We start from the raw sequence: 16,114 nt of genomic DNA on the forward strand, positions 1-16,114 counted from the left end.
GGCAGGGTTCAAAGCCCAGCTCGCCAGTCTTTCACAACCTCCTCTCATCAATCACGTCGGTCCAGTGACCACGAGATTACATGTAATGATACCTAAGTAATACTCTGGAGGACGCCCAACTGATCAGCCATCAATTGGGATTCCCAACAAGGACAAAAATACCGTTTGGGAGTTTTACGCGGGCGAAAACTGTGGTTTCAGGTCGACCACCCACCAAATACCGAAGCCGACAGCCTTTCACTTGAAACCCAAGGAAGAAATCCCCGCCGCCAACTGCGATGGGCACTGGGAACAGGAGCCAACGTCAGTGTGGTTGCTGTTCACTTCGGGTCAAACGACTGCAGTGGTCATAGCCATGTCCCATGATGGCCCCTGGGAGGGAGCCTCCGTACTTGTTGCCGCCACGTCAGTCATCTGTTAGGGTACCTGCCTGCCTGGAGGTGGTTAGTGAATTGGGTAGTGGTAAGTGGTAAGTGGTAAGTGGGCAATGGGCAATGGGCACACCCGAGAGCCTTCAGGTGTTTTAGTTCTTTAGACTCAGGCTCGCCTTGCAGGTCTCCACTGTTACTCCGACTCTATGGTGAACCCTATCCGCATTCCCTGCCAACTTCTTATTTGTCCACCTCACACTTCTGCCCTTTTTCTCTGCCAGGGCTTCTCTTCGCCATTTCCTCCGCCATCCCGTTCATCATTCAAGTTCACATTTCACACTTCGCATTTCAAGTTCGCATTCTTTCTGTTTCCGCGTTCCCATCTATGCACACCAACTACGACTCCCTTCCCATCCTTTTGTAACGTAACTCATCGTCCTCAGCATTGACCCGCGTCTCTTCACCCGTCAGGCACGGCCAGGTCTCCAGGTCTCCATAATTCTTCAAGTAGTAATGTGACAATATCACGGATTCACGGCCCCGTACTCGTCCTTGTAGGTTTGATCATGTCCTGTTAGACTCACGATATCTCGGCACCCTCCCGGCCCTTGAGCCCTGTCCTGTCACGCTTCTTCCAACCCATTCTTCCTTCTGCCGATGCCAGTCCAATCCGGACTAACTGCCTTGTGCTTTGTCCTTCCCCCATCTTGATGTCCATCCATCCTTCTTACCCTCCTTGGCTCTTTCTTCTCTTCTCTTCCTCCTTCACATTCTCTCTCCTCAGCCTTCTCAGCCTCTCCTCCTGTCTATTCTTCTCTCCTAACAATCACCTTGCCTTGTCTGGTGTCACGCATGAATCATATCTCTTGGTCCCCACTTTGCGTCGCTTCAACCATCCCCCATCACCGGCCCATATTTGTCAAGGCGCTAAACTTCGCGGGCTCCCTGCTTAGACGTATACTTCCATATATCGACCCTCCACGCCTCACCCACCTCTCTTGACGTGCAATTTCGCGTCCTCTTCACAATCCAAAGGGCATTCGACCGTTGCCTTTCCACTTCACACCTTTCCTCCACACATCATATTATACTTATTATCTTCAATCGAATTTTCCTATCCAGATATCCCTCGCCTCACATTTGTGGTGGCCACCTATTCCTCCGAGCGGACTAGACATGCAATGATTCGAGCCACCACAAACTTCCTCCCCAGCACCCCTTCATTCACGACTCGTCATGTCAGCTTCAGACAATGGCCCAGTCGCGAGTGTGCCATCGGAATCCATTCCCAATCAACAACCTGCCTCACAAGTGCAGTCCCTCGAAGATGCACCGCCAAGCACACCTTTAGATAGCATGGATGTCTCTCCTGCACCCGAAAGTGCGCAGAATATTGAGCCGCCACAGTCGCAGCCCATGACTGCTACCGCGTCCTCTTCTTCACAACACCCTCCGACCGATCACCATGAAACGAATGGTACTGGCCCAACAAGTTATGGGACGCGTTCCAGGAATCGGACCGGAGGTCGGATCAATTATGCTGAGGATAAGGATCTTGACGTAGAGTTGGAGGCTTTGAGTAAGCCTCAGCGCTCAAGTAAGAGAACGTCTACTGCAGCAAACGAGAACCAAGCTGCCCCTCCCACTCCTGCCGTGGTCAATTCCCAGGTCGATCAATCCGTGAGTGACAGTCTCCCGGCTGCATCCTCTACAACACATACCCCCGCTTCGACTCCGGCGCCTGCGCCATCGAAGAAAAGGAAACAACCGGGTAGCAACCACACGGTAGCTGCACATTCCACTGCCGTAGGCTCGCGATTGCGGAACACTGCATCAATCCCTTTCAAAGGCTATGTGGAGACAAACATGATGAGTTTTGTGAATTGTGGACGTAGACTCAACTCGAAGAAGCAGCTGATCGCGGACGATGGCACAGTCGTTCAGGCAAATGGTAAGATAAATTCATCCTGCATCTCCCCTCTGATTCTCCATTCTGACCGTGTCAGACCATGTCTACTTTGTATGCGAACCACCAGGAGAACCATATTATCTTGCGCGGATCATGGAGTTTCTTCATCAGAAAAACGATCCGGAACTCCCCATTGACGCGATGCGAGTCAACTGGTACTATCGCCCAAAAGACATACTCCGTCGTGTGCAAGATACACGGGTTGTCTTCGCTTCCATGCATTCCGATACCTGCCCTCTCACCTCAATTCGTGGAAAGTGTAACATTCAGCATTTGTCGGATATTCCCAATGTGGACGAATATCGATGCCAGCAAGATTCATTCTGGTTTGACAAACTTTACGATCGTTACATGCACCGCTATTATGAGGTGATACCCGTTCGCAAAGTTGTCAATGTCCCACAACGAGTCAAGACGGTACTAGATCAAAGATGGAAGTTCGTTCTAGTCGAGGTCGGCCGTGGTCGCGAACTGACTAGCGAGAGCAAAAAATGCACCAAATGCGAACAATTCGCGAGTAATCACGACTCGGTGGATTGTGCTGTATGCAAGAAAACATATCACATGCAGTGTGTCAGGCCACCCTTACTGAAGAAGCCTGCTCGAGGCTTCGCGTGGGCCTGTGCTGCCTGCAGCAGGGCACAGGAGATGAAAATGGACTACAGAAATACTCCTGCTGGGTCCGAAGCTGCGCATGGGGACGACGATGACCCAATGGACGAGGATGAGGACGATAGTGGTCCAAAGCATCAAGACACCCGTGAGAGTAGCGCTGCTCCAGAGCCACATCCAGAACCTACGCCTGCACAAATTGCGCAAGCAAATTTATGGCAGTGGCGTTACTTGGGCGTTCATTCGCGTGCCGAGGATGCTTTGGATTATGATGATCGCATATATCCCCGTGCAAGCTCACGACTTGGCCCTCGCCATCAGGCTAACGTCGGTATATGGCATGGCCGACCTGTGGAACTGGTTAAGCCTGCAGAGATCAAGAAAAAATATAAGCACCCCAATCTCAAGGGTGGCAAATCTTCCAAGGACACCGGAACTGATACCGACAGAGACCAGCGCCTTAAGCGGCCGAAATGGGTTATCGACGAGCCTCCTGGCTACATCGCTCGTGGTTTTGATGATCCAGTTGAGATAAAAGGGAAGAAGGAGCACACTGCCCATCTCACCTTCAAGATGCCAGAATCTCGGTCCGAAAGGGGAGGTGATGATGATGATGGCAAGCCTCCAATGGATGCAGAGAAGCTTGTGGACGAATATATGCAGCGAGTCAAACCAATTGCTGAACAGTACAACCTACTCGATTCATCGGTCGACTTTCTGACCAAAGCTGTTGAAAAGTTACAAGAAAATAATTACGACGTGGAAAAATCCTTGCAAGCTATGAAAGGCTTGTCTGTGAGAGCAGACCTCAAACAACCGGATTTGAACCGAGAGGAAATTAAAAGGTTCGAAGAAGGAGTTGCCAAATATGGAAGTGAACTTCACGCAGTCTCTCGCCACGTGGGAAGCAGTGTCAAAGAGTCCAGAATTGTTCGGTTTTACTACATGTGGAAAAAGACCGATCGTGGGAAACAGATCTGGGGCGCGTTTGAAGGACGTCGATCAAAGAAGGAATCCAAACGTGCAGATAAAGAAGGCAATGCCCCCAAATTGTTGGATGATGTGGCTCACGACTATGACGACTCAGCCTTTGACGACGAAAAAGCATCACAGAAAAAGCGTGGCTTCGAATGCAAGTTTTGCGCAACTCGCCACTCTAGGCAATGGCGACGAGCTCCACAGACCGCTCCTGGCACCCTTGTACCCAGAGATCAATCAGCCAAGAACAGCAAAGACAAAAGCCAATGGCTGACTTTGGCACTTTGCGGAAGATGTGCTTATTTGTGGCGGAAATACGCGGTTCAGTATGAAGACATCGAAGAGGTCTCCAAAAAGATTGCTTCATCTGGAAGCAGAGCAGCCAAACGGAAAGTGGACGAAGAGCTCCTTCGACTTATACTTGAGGCACATCAGATGTCTGGTGATCCTATCCCACCCCGTGCGGTGGATGAGGTAAACAAGGCAGGACTAGAAGTGCCTGCCAATATTATCGAACCCAATGAGCCGCCCAAGAAGAAAGCCAAGGCCGACCGAGATACTAACGCTCAATCGACCCCGGACGTCGTGCTGGACAAGAAGAAAGTCGTTCCAGAGAAACCTGTTGAACCTCCTCCTATTGAACCTGATCCGCCTAAAGTCAAGATTCATCCATGCGCAGTCTGTCATGTGATTGATGTACCAGGCCAAAAACTGCTCAAGTGCCGAGATTGCAGATTGCATGTCCATGGTGCTTGTTACGGAATCAGCTCAAAAGCCAACACGAACCCCTGGTTTTGTGACATGTGCAGGAACGATCACAATTTACAAGTTTCCACGACTTACGAGTGTGTCCTCTGCCCTGTCAAATACACCCAGCAAGAGCTTATGGAGCCCTTGAGAGCCACACATAAGAAAAAAACCGACCGTGACCGCGAGAAAGAGCGCATAGAACGCGAGATCATTCAAGAGGCTAGTCGCCGTTGGCGAATGGAACAAGAGGCTGCAGGTCGACCTGTAAACCCACGGGAGGCTCTCAAAAGGACGGCTTGGAACAATTGGGTCCATGTCACTTGTGCGATTTGGACCAAGGAGATGAAATTTGGCAATGCAGACTTACTTGACGAAGCCGAGGGTGTTGGGTTCATCCCCACCGAACGATTTGAGCCACCCTGCAAGCTTTGCAAAACCAGCGGCCTTCCAACTGTCAAATGTCACCAAGCGAACTGCAACTCTTACTTTCATGTGGGTTGTGCGCATCAAGCAGAGTACCTCTTTGGCTTTGATGTGGCACCCGTGAAGAGCAGCCGGCGGGATGCTGTTAACGTCATGAAGTTCGAGAACGAGAGTGGTATTGTTACTGCTGCTATCTGGTGTCCAACACATCAGCCAACAACTTATGTGCACAACATGCTCGAACCAACCGAAGCCGGCTTGACTGCTATGCAACTTTTTGCGCATACCTACAAACAAGTAGATACTTCAACCACTGGAACAGTTCGGCGTGCCGCCCAGTTCACCACCAACATAACGAATGCAGCACTCCCGGTTCAATCCGCTCCAAGTCGTCCTTCTCTCGTCAATGGTACCAGTACTTCTGGCCCACAAGGTGAAAGGACAGCAGGGCACAGCCGTCGCTCTTCGCCTATGGTGGAGTCTCCCAGGGCTCTCGATGATATGTCGAATGAACCAAGGACTGCAACATCAAGTGGCAACAAATCTAGTGGCCTTCGTAAATGCTGTACATGTTTGGTCAATGTCAGTCCGAGATGGTGGGCAGTTCAGACGGATACCAGCACGACATCACGGTCTCCGCCAACAACAAATGGGGTACCAGCAGACGCAGCTTACGGAGCCGGCAATGGATCTCACGATACCTTCATGACGAATGGCATCGTCAAAGCAGAGCCAGTTGATGGTCCTGCAGTGAGCTCCGTGGCAGATGACAAAGGTGTTACACTGTATCAGTGCCACAAATGCCATGTCTTGAAGCGAGAACCGCCGGCATCACCTTCTCAGATCAAACGACGTGAGACGCGCTCGATCGAACCTGTTCAAGAGGTCTTTCCATACCCGCCACCTTCGTTTCCACCTCCACCAGTAACTGCCCCTTATCCCCATGGTCGCCCATCACTCGATGTATCACCACATCCTCATCCAAATGGTGCCTCAATTCCTCCTCCACAGCCTGGTCCTCTTCCCGCTGCTCCTCATCCTCCATCATGGCAGCATGCCCCTCCCCCACCACCACCGCATTGGTCTTCAGCCTCTATGCGCCCTGCAAATCACCAGTCTCCACCTGTGGGTGGCATGTATGGACATTCTCCATTGTATCGACCTCCTCCACCTCCACCCCCACCACCACAACATGAGTACAACCAGCCTTACGGACGACCACCTCATTCTCAACCCGCACCACCATATGGAGGCGCACCGCCGCCACCACCACCACATGCTCCAGGAGGACATGGCAATAGTCATTTAGTTCAGCACTCACCGCCACCAGGACCGTATGGGCATCCAGTTTCTCATCATGCCATCCCGGCCACTGCTTCACCTTCCCATCCGCCGCGATACCCGTCCCCTCCACGATTTGGGGTGGAGCGTCCTCCAATGCCTTCGCCTAGGCTAGGTATGGGGCCACAAAATATTCTCGCACGCCCATCATATCCTCCAGAGCCTCCTCGTCAAAGCGGAATTGGTTCGCCGATCAATGGATACACGATGCCACAATCGTCGAATCAGAGAATATACAGCCAACCTGCACCGCCCCCACCCCCACCACCTCCGCCATCACTTGTGCGACAATCATCCTCGTCACAATCCCTAGTGCAAATTGCGCAGCAGGCAGAGCAAGCTGGACGTCCTCACTCTAGACAAGCAAGCGTGGAAATGGGGAACACATCAAGATTTGGTGGTCCCCTAGCCGTACCAAGCCCTACTCAGAGACCAATCACTCCTGCTAGTGCGATCCCGGCCAGAGATGAGAAGAAGGATGTAACTGGTGCAAGTGCAAGTCCGAGTTTGAGAAATCTGTTGAGCTGAAAGGAAACTCAGTGGCTGTGGTGAACTTTGCGGGGTTCTCCCTTGGTGTTTTGTGGTTGAATGAAGATACTCCATGTCGCGTTCTCTTGGTGGCCAGTATCTTCTGTTCATGCTGTAATGTTATTATGTGCGGCACGAGACGTGGGAAATGGACGGATGGCTTTGAACGTTGCTGATCATAAGGATGATGACTGCTTTGAATCGGGAAGTTGCAACAAGGATGCCGGAAGAAGCAAACCCGGACCAAGCTAAAAGGCTATCCTCAGACATAGATAGAAACTGGCTTCATATGATTGAGATAGTGTATCATTATGAATATTGCGAACTTTGCAACCTGATTCTTCTCTGAATGTTAAGATCGATTTCGGTCATGCACTCAATGTCCATGCTTTGGGTGTTGCTTCATGAATGGAATACACAGTAAGACTAGATAAAGAGTTGGGCGACTGGATCAAGTTAGATCTTTTGCCTCTTCTGGGTACATATCTATCTATCGCTTCTTCGTAGATAAGGCGCCAGATCACGGGGGGCATGGATGGGTGCCACACATATGCCACGGTTGCAAACAAGACACAGATGGATGGATGGATGGATGGATGGATGGATGGAGGAAGGTGTGAGCTCCAACGATGCCGAATTGCGTGTAGAAGGAAAGGGTTCCTTCCCCACAACGCCATGGATGCCTTCCATGATCACTCGTCGTCGTCGTCATCGTCATCCGCAATGAACCGCCGCCTCTTGCCTCTCTGCGGACTGCCCTGTGGCAGGGGATCGTCATCCTCATCAGCGCTCGCCGGGCGCTTTGGCGTCGAGCCCCTGTCCCTGCCCGTGCCGCCTCTCGTGCGCGAATTGACGACTGTGTCGCGGCCCTCGATCTCGAGGTCATCGACGTCCGGATCGTCGACGTCGGCCTCGGCCTCGCCGTCCTCGTCGCCATCGTCGTCGTAGGTCTCTGGCTCCTCGTCCGAGTCCGCGAGGAAGTCGTCGCCACGGTCGTATTCGTCGGCGCCGCGCCCGCGGTGGTTGTCCTCGTCCTCGTCGTCCGAGTAGATCTCGCCGCGCCGGTTCGTCTTGCGCCGCTTGGCCGCTTTCGCCTTGGTGCTGCCGCGCGCCCCGGGCATGCCGTCTTGGTCTTCGAGGCCCGCGATGCTGAGCCCCGCCCCGCCAAGCCGCCCCCCCATCCCTGCTCGCCCGATGACGCGGTCTCGTCGTGACACCAGCCGTTCCTGTGCTGCTTCCACCTTGCGGTTGGCCTTGACGCGGTCTTTTTCGAATTTCTCGGCTTCGCGCTTCGCGAGCTCGGGGTCCACGCGCATCGAGCGCAGGGTGGCAATCGGGTCGTGTTGTTCTGTGGTGGCCGCGAGGGATTGTTGGAGTTTTAGTACGGATTCGTCGACGTAGTCGCCTGTCGGCTGGATCTTGATCGCCGCGTCGAAGGGTTGCACGATCTGTAGGTCGACTCCGACCACGGCGTGTGGCGCGGCGAGGTAGTTGTGTGTGTCTTTCGTCGGGTCGTAGTCTTGGGTGGCTCCTGCGCTTTGCTTCTTGGGCCAGCCTTGACGGAGTGGGTTTGTGGAGACTCGGTAGTGGTCTTTGGGTTGTGAGGCGATCTGCAGTGTTATGCTACCGTCGGACCAGCGCACAAGGCGGGAGTTGGACTGGATGAGTTCAGAGTTCTTGGGATCACGCCGCCAGAACATGGTGGTGGAAGCGGTCGAGAAAGGGGAGAATTTGCTGGTGTTGGCTGCGTTTTCTAAATTGTTTGGATTGCGGGCTTCGTGCGGAACGGTGGGAGATTCGTAGGTGGATGGTTGGAAAGATTTGTGCTTGACACCAAGGAAAGGGGGCATGTTGAGGAAGAACAGGTCGTCACCCTCTGGTGGTTTAATTCTTGCCAGATCGACTTGCAACATTCGGATTTGTTTCTGTTCGTCGTCGGCTTCATGCTCGTCTTCGATCGTCGGTTCGATGCGGTCTGTTCGTCCCTCATCATCTCCAGAGTCGAGTTCCTCGTCATCGAGCTTTCGATTGAGTCTAATTGAAGTTCATTAGTTGAGACATTGGAAGGAAAGGGAACTCGGAATACTTACTCATTGGCCTCTGCTTGTAATTCGTCGTCATCGTCATCACCGAAGAGATCAGCATCATCTTCAGATCCACCACCATTCAGAGCCTCCGGGGTAAGGTTGTCGTCCACATCTCCGCTAGGAGGCAGGGTATCGACCTCCGCGGACATGATGGCAGGTTTACTGTGTTGACGAGAATCCAAGACAGTACTTTAGGGATTTGAAGGGGAGATGTCAAACGATTTGATAGATGAAAGTTGAAATCATTGGGAAGAAGAAAGCGAAAGAAGGAATAAGTGGTGAAAGAGTGAGCGGTAATGATAATTGACGTGTCTTGTTCTTTGGAGTTGTCAATCGTCAAGAATTCACAATTGGGAATTAGTGATTTGATATTGCCTGAACAAGCTAGCGCACCTTCTCGGCTAAACTGCCTGTATAAGAGGGCGATAGAGACTCAACTCGGCTAAGTTGCCTCACAATTAGGTCCAACTCCTGTGTTTCGTGTTTCAATGTCCGACCGTCAAACCGTCGATTGGCAACTCATTCCTCCTTTTGTCTTTCCCCAGAACAAAACCACATTATACAAAGTTGTACTTCGCAGGTCTGGTGGTCAGCGGACTGTGACTGCGACTGCAATAGCGAAGAGGAGCAACAACATGGCTACCTTCTTTCAGAGTGTGTAAGTTCTCGCCGCAAAAGCCCCCCGCTCCTCTGCCCATCTTTGGCCGCACCGCCTTTCAATGGCCACACATGGCGAGCAATCATGGACTGAAAGATCAAGTACCACCGCCTTCTGGGGCCAAGTTAGACTGCTAACAATCGTGGGTTGTCATCTAGACGTCAAGGTTTTGCTCGAGGCAATACAAAAAGCAACCAGAACTTGAAGGGCCAGTACAACGGTTCCCAGTCTCCCATTCAGCAAAACGCTCCTCCTCTGCCACCTCTGGTCAACTCGCCCTCAATGTCGTCTACCTATAGTCAAGAGAACATATACAATGAGCATGAGCCTAAGAAGTTCCTAAATGAGAAATACGCAAAGTGCTCCGTTAAGGGCAACTTCTTGACTCTGGCTGCTCAACCCAAAAATGTTGATTTAGGTGAATGGCTGGCACATCAACGTATGTTTTGTCTTCAACTTGACATATATCATTGTTCTGGCTAACATGTCCAAGTTGTGGAAATGAACCGTCTCCTTACCGGCATGATTCAAGTTATACAAGAGGTAGACACAAATACCGGTCAGCCTTTGTGCAACGAACACAGTTGTCCAACAATGTCTGCGGGACGGTATGTCTCAACAAGCCTTAGCTACTGTCCTGTTACTAAATCTTCTGTTCTAGTCTCACATACACCTGGCTCGAGAATGGACGACCTGCCAAAATCCCTGCTCCATCTTACATCGTTCGCGTTCAAAGATGGATTGTCGGCAAGATTCATGACCAGAATGTCTTCCCCACCGACCCTCCTCCAACAATTGCTGCCACAACCTACGCCTCGGGTGATATGGGCTCCAACCCTGCAAGTGCAACCACTCCCATTGCTCTACCTCCTAGCAACCAATCACTCACCTCACTTTCTGCTGGTCAAGACGATTGGATCGGTAAAGCTTCTGGATTCCCTCAACAGTATCACCAGGATGTGAAGAGTATCATCAAGCAGATGTTCCGCTGTTATGCTCATCTCTACCATTGCCACTGGGACAGCCCCTTCTGGCACATCAATCGTCACTTGGAGTTGAACAGTTGTTTCGTCCACTTCATCACTGTCGCCATGTACTACGACTTGCTCCCCAAGAAAGACATGGAACCTCTCCAGGGCTTGGTTGACATCTTCGTTGCTCAGGGCGTCGTTCCCAAGGAAGCGGTCCATCAGCATGTTAGTTGAACAAGCATGATTCAACTGATTGCCATGGGAAGTCCCCCATGATCATGAGGAATGAATTGCATTTAGCGACAACAAGGCGTTCACGAGGAAGTGGCATTTGAGATGAACAAATCCATCATGGCTAGAGCGGAATGAGATTGCTAACATCGAGCCTTTATTTTGCAGCAAACCAGGTAACTAGTGATCCGCTGTCCATAGGATCCAACACCATCAATGAAATTGATGATAGCATACGAGTAGTTCCACAATTGAAACAATCGATGATGCTCACGAGCTGACCACCTTCCCTTGTCTGTGTGCCATTCAGCTGGAGGATATCGTTCTTCGAACATTCTACGTTAACATAGGCGTCTCATTAATGCTCACCCTTCCTAGGTATGCATCATTTGTGGAGTGAACGCATCGGACGGGTTCAGTTGGGTCTGAGGATCCTTCCGCAAGCAATCAGGCTGGCCCCTTTGACAACGATCATGGGGACTCAACTTCAAAATTAGGATTTAAAAGCTCTATGGATTATGTGATGAGTGCCTGGAAAAAAAAACCCCCAAAAACCCAAGGGAAATGGAAAGATGAAATCAAAGCCGAACAGACAAAAGAGACCGACTTCCTCCTCACAGATATATCTATACACCAGAATCGATCTGCTCGATCTGACTGGTGGCAACGACGGCGCGCCACTCGGCGCAAGTCTGCTCGACAGAACTCGGAATCTGCAGACCCTTGATCTTGGCGGGCTGCTCGAGGATGTCGACCGTGAGGGCCGTCGCCGCGTGCCATGCGATGTGGCAGTGGAAAGCCCATGCGCCGGGGTTATCCGCACTGGCCTGCCACACCATGTAGCCGAACTCGGGCACCATCTGGACGTCTCGACGCTGTGGATTTTCGGGCCGTACGATCGTCTTCCCGTCCCATTTGCCGCGGCCCACGGCGAGGATGTGCATGTTGTGTCCGTGGAAGTGCATGGGATGGGGGAGTGGGCTGTTGTTGTTGAAGATGAAGCGGTAGGATTTGGCGGAGCCCGTATTGATCACGTTCCAGGCTGGAGGGAATGTGAGGTTGCCTTTGTTGGCTTGCAAGAGGACTGGCTGGCTTAGGTCGGCCCGGAAGGTCAAGTTGTTCATCGTCCAGAGCCATACCCCTGACGCGTTCTGGCCTGCTGTGAGGTCAAGGACGTATGTCTGGTCTGGGTTTCTAGGGCCGATGGGGTATGTGGGAATGGTCTTCTCCAAGGCGTCGTTGTCGCAGCTGATGCTGGGTGTGTGTAAGGGGAATGAAGTAGGTAATGCTGTGGACGATGCATCGGGGTAGTAGAGTGCGGCTAATGCATATGGCTGTTTGGCTTCGGCACATGTCACATTGCTTCGAATCCAGTAGGTACCCTTAGGGTCCGAAAGACCTGTGACGATAACGTCGGTTCTCTGCCCGACTCCGAGAGTGACTACAGAAGTATTGTATGGCTATGACCTCACATCAATGGTGTTGTTCCCAATGTGTAGTAATGCAGCGGCTCACCTGAACAGCAACAAAATCGTTCTCGATAACGGTCATCTGATGACCATCCATGGAGAATTTTTGACTTGCATCAGCTCCAGCATTGATCAGTCGTAGTCGATGTCGCTTTCCTGTCTGAAACCTGAACTTCGACAAGCCAGCATTGTTAGAACACTTGACTCTCTTATCCGCCGCCGTTGAACAGTCGAAGTTCATCTTTCCGTTGATCAGATTGTTGTCGCTCACTGGTTTAAGGGGTGGCAGCTTCGGACGAGGAGCGAGCAGTGTTTCGACAGTAGATTCATAGCTGTTGTGATAGTAATCGGACAGTAATATGGGGCCGACATCGAGGTCATAATCATAGTTCTTCTGATTTGGTCCGTATATCACAATGGGTCCGATGACCCCGTCCGTGTATTGGGAAGAGTAATGAGCGTGATACCATGTGGTTCCATATAACTCGGCCTTGAACTTGTAAGTAAACGATTTCCCAGGGGCAATAGGGCATTGAGTGAAGCCTATGCATATTAGCAGAGATCAAGCGAGATTGGCTCTGGTATGTATGCAAAGACTTGCAAGTACTTACCCGGAGTTCCGTCCATCCATTGAGTGCTGTGTTGAAGAAATCCATGCCAGTGGATAGATGTACCTTCCAATGGGGTGGAAATGTTATTCGTCACCTTAACAACGATTGTGTCTCCCCAATTAGCCTGAATGAGAGGGCCAGGGAACTGCCCATTCACTGAGATTAAGCTCTTTTCATAGCCGTCTGGTGAGAGAACACGACGTGAGATGGTGAAGTCATATGTTCTAGTAACCCCAGTATCGAGTTCTTGCTTGTAGGGATTGGTGTTGGTGCAGTCATGATTTCCCCATGGAAAACCATCCTGTAAAGGATTGTTGATCAGGAATTTAGGCAGTAATGGCGATGTCAGGAGGCCCAATGTGCTTGCTCCATTGGTCAAAATTTGATCGAGACTGAATGTGAGGGCCAAAGTGTTGAGCACCACAGAGATGAGGCCCATTTTGGTCAGAAGTATCTCTCCTGGGATTCAGAACGATGACCTACCACTGAATCGTGGGAGCCCGTCATATATATCTGTGCGTTCATCAGGACAACGAGAAGCAAGGAATGCTTCGATTCTGATACTTTGCATCTCCAAAGGCATACAAGATCATCACAGGACGCGCTCCGTCCGCAACCTTACCTTTGAAGCTTGTCGAGCAAAGTTCCGAGAATTTTTGATTGTGAGACATTTGAGCGGACCGGACAGCAAGGAGGAATTCATCCCTCGAAAGTAAGATTTGACTGAGCGCGAACTACCCTATGATTTCACTCGTGCTGCATTCTATTGTGATCATGTCAACAAGGTCTGGGAAAGCTCATCCAAAAGAAGACGGTATTGTCTGCTCAGCCTTGCGGGACATATGGCAGTCGGGGATTCGGTGTAGCCTGTTTTGATAGCTCGTGTAGCCACAGCCTTGTCAAAGTTGTCGCTGTGATACCTTGCATGACGACAACTCGGAGCTGCAGACCACCTCAATAGGTAGAGGGGATACTTTTGGTCAGTGTTTGTTGATGTTGAGCAGTATTGAAGTACAGTTACTGCCATGGTATGGTGGGGTTTGGGTTCCTCGATGTCCGGGTTGACGTCATTTCCCAAAAGGACGCGACGTTGAGAAAGTTCACGCCAGCTGGCGTACGAACTGGAAGTGCGAGAGTGTAAATACGCTTCTATTATTGAACACTCAATTATGCCTATACAATAATAGCAATAGACATTCACATCAGCGGTGATGGTATGAACCATATTCCAGGTGTCTTAACAAGGTAACTGACCCTCCACAGGCTTCAATTCTGCGACAGATTGTCGCAGGCCCTCGAGCCAGGCACCCAGAAGCTGGCCTGGACTTATGCTACATGACGGACAACAGTACGCCCTACTCCTGCGCGTATATCCTTTCTGTTCTAACCGCGCTTCAGTCGTTGTGACTTCCGGACCCAGTTCAGTGTGGCCAAAGAAAGCCTACCGAAACCCAACAGATCAACTGGTCAAATTCCTAGACAAAAAACATGGGGAGGAATGGTCGATATTCGAGTTCCGCGCCGAAGGGACAGGATATCCTGACTCTGAAGTTTATAATAGAATACATCACTTCCCCTGGCCCGACCACCATCCACCACCCTTTGCCATTATTCCCAATCTGATGGCTGCCATGAGAAATTGGATCCAGCGACTGGATGATCCGAATGCCGAGGCCGAGAACAAAAAGCATAGGGTCGCCGTTGTACATTGCAAAGCTGGGAAAGGCCGCAGTGGTACAACTGCTTGCTCTTATCTAATTAGCCAGGAAGGCTGGAAAAAAGAGGACGCCCTTGAACGATTTACAGCCCGGCGCATGCGAGCAGGATTTGGCAATGGTGTCAGTATCCCTAGTCAACTTCGCTGGGTGGATTATGTCGATCGGTGGACCAACAAGATGGGTAAGAAGTACGTGGAACGGCCTGTGGAAATATTGGAAGTTCACGTTTGGGGTCTTCGCGATGGTGTCAAGGTCTCGGTTGAAGGCTACGTCGAGAATGGTCGAAGAATTCGGCAATTCCATACTTTCAAGAGAGAGGAGAAGACCGTTATCGAAGACGCCAAAGTCGACTCATCAAGACCGCCGGTGAGCCATAGCCAGGCTCGAAAAGATGATGAGATCTTGGTCAGCCCTGCTGGGGGTACTCCCCAATCATCGAATACCAGTCTGCCGGCGGTACCTGCAGCTCAGACGGTCATTCTCAAACCCAGTACTCCACTCATTCTCCCTACGAGTGATATCAACATCGATTTTGAACGTCGGAACAAGGCTGCATATACCGGATTTACGATGGTCACAGCGCTCGCCCATGTTTGGTTCAATGCCTACTTTGAGGGGGGACATGATGGCTTTGATTCTGGAGTTTTCGCTATTGAGTGGGATGCCATGGATGGGATAAAAGGCAGTGCAAGAAAAGGAACAAGAGCCCTCGATCGACTCAAGGTTGTCTGGAAATACGCTCAAGATGAAGAGCACGTCATACCTGAGCCCGCCAAGGGGGAAACTGTCCACGAAGAGCCAGCTGCCGACTGGCGTGGCGAGGAGAATGAAGAAGCTCGACCAGCCGATGGTGTTGACAGTGGTCGGCAGGGCGGTGCAGCGCTCACAATGGGAGCAGTTGTCGCTGAAGGAGCTCATACACTTGGAAAGGAACTTGGCTTGAGGAAAACTGCCCCCGAGAGTGCTAACATTAGTCGTGCATCTAGCGTCAACGACGAGCCGCTCAGAAAGAGTACGGATTTGCAACGGGCAGAAGAGACTGACGATGAAGGTGTCAAGACAAGCGGGCCTGGAGGAGAAGACCATGTCAGCTATAGTGACTCGGATAGGGAAGATACCCGTGTTGGCAAGGGCATGGAGCTCGGTTTGGGCAAAGTCGCCAATGTCGTATCAAAACTGAAGCCTGAGGCTGAGGCTGAGAACAAATAATGTTCATACTTTGGGATTATGGCCCATCATGAAGAACGACATGAACCTTGCACTTGGATTCAACTTCTTTTTCAGCCGCCTTGACTGGCTACGGAGGGGTCGTCCTTGCCCCGCTATGTGCCGGAGGTCCTTATGTTGATCAGATGCACAAGAAGAATGACGACCGGGTGTCATTCGGTTTCCGCCTT

General features: G+C 51.2%; 5 protein-coding genes across 5 annotated transcripts; 3 read left to right on the forward strand and 2 right to left on the reverse strand.

The window, feature by feature from the left end:
* Positions 1-1,607: 1,607 nt before the first annotated feature.
* On the forward strand, positions 1,608-6,972 carry LTR84_006092 (uncharacterized protein; the record flags this gene model as incomplete). Its single annotated transcript, XM_064849655.1, has 2 exons — positions 1,608-2,322; positions 2,378-6,972. The coding sequence occupies 2 exons, from the start codon at positions 1,608-1,610 to the stop codon at positions 6,970-6,972; spliced, it is 5,310 nt and encodes a 1,769-aa protein (XP_064703410.1).
* Positions 6,973-7,664: 692 nt separating this feature from the next.
* Positions 7,665-9,208, reverse strand: LTR84_006093 (uncharacterized protein; the record flags this gene model as incomplete). Its single annotated transcript, XM_064849656.1, has 2 exons — positions 7,665-9,006; positions 9,063-9,208. 2 exons carry the CDS (start codon positions 9,206-9,208, stop codon positions 7,665-7,667), a joined length of 1,488 nt encoding a protein of 495 aa, XP_064703411.1.
* Positions 9,209-9,694: 486 nt separating this feature from the next.
* Positions 9,695-10,922, forward strand: LTR84_006094 (uncharacterized protein; the record flags this gene model as incomplete). Its single annotated transcript, XM_064849657.1, has 4 exons — positions 9,695-9,717; positions 9,876-10,156; positions 10,211-10,325; positions 10,379-10,922. The coding sequence occupies 4 exons, from the start codon at positions 9,695-9,697 to the stop codon at positions 10,920-10,922; spliced, it is 963 nt and encodes a 320-aa protein (XP_064703412.1).
* Positions 10,923-11,545: 623 nt separating this feature from the next.
* On the reverse strand, positions 11,546-13,438 carry LTR84_006095 (uncharacterized protein; the record flags this gene model as incomplete). The annotated part of the gene is made up of 3 exons (XM_064849658.1): positions 11,546-12,379; positions 12,435-12,931; positions 13,000-13,438. The coding sequence occupies 3 exons, from the start codon at positions 13,436-13,438 to the stop codon at positions 11,546-11,548; spliced, it is 1,770 nt and encodes a 589-aa protein (XP_064703413.1).
* Positions 13,439-14,210: 772 nt separating this feature from the next.
* On the forward strand, positions 14,211-15,926 carry LTR84_006096 (uncharacterized protein; the record flags this gene model as incomplete). The annotated part of the gene is made up of 3 exons (XM_064849659.1): positions 14,211-14,213; positions 14,263-14,347; positions 14,398-15,926. 3 exons carry the CDS (start codon positions 14,211-14,213, stop codon positions 15,924-15,926), a joined length of 1,617 nt encoding a protein of 538 aa, XP_064703414.1.
* Between the last annotated feature and the right edge of the window lie 188 nt (positions 15,927-16,114).

Source organism: Exophiala bonariae, assembly GCF_035927105.1.
Source record: "Exophiala bonariae strain CCFEE 5792 chromosome Unknown scaffold_23, whole genome shotgun sequence".
Lineage (NCBI taxonomy): Eukaryota > Fungi > Ascomycota > Eurotiomycetes > Chaetothyriales > Herpotrichiellaceae > Exophiala > Exophiala bonariae.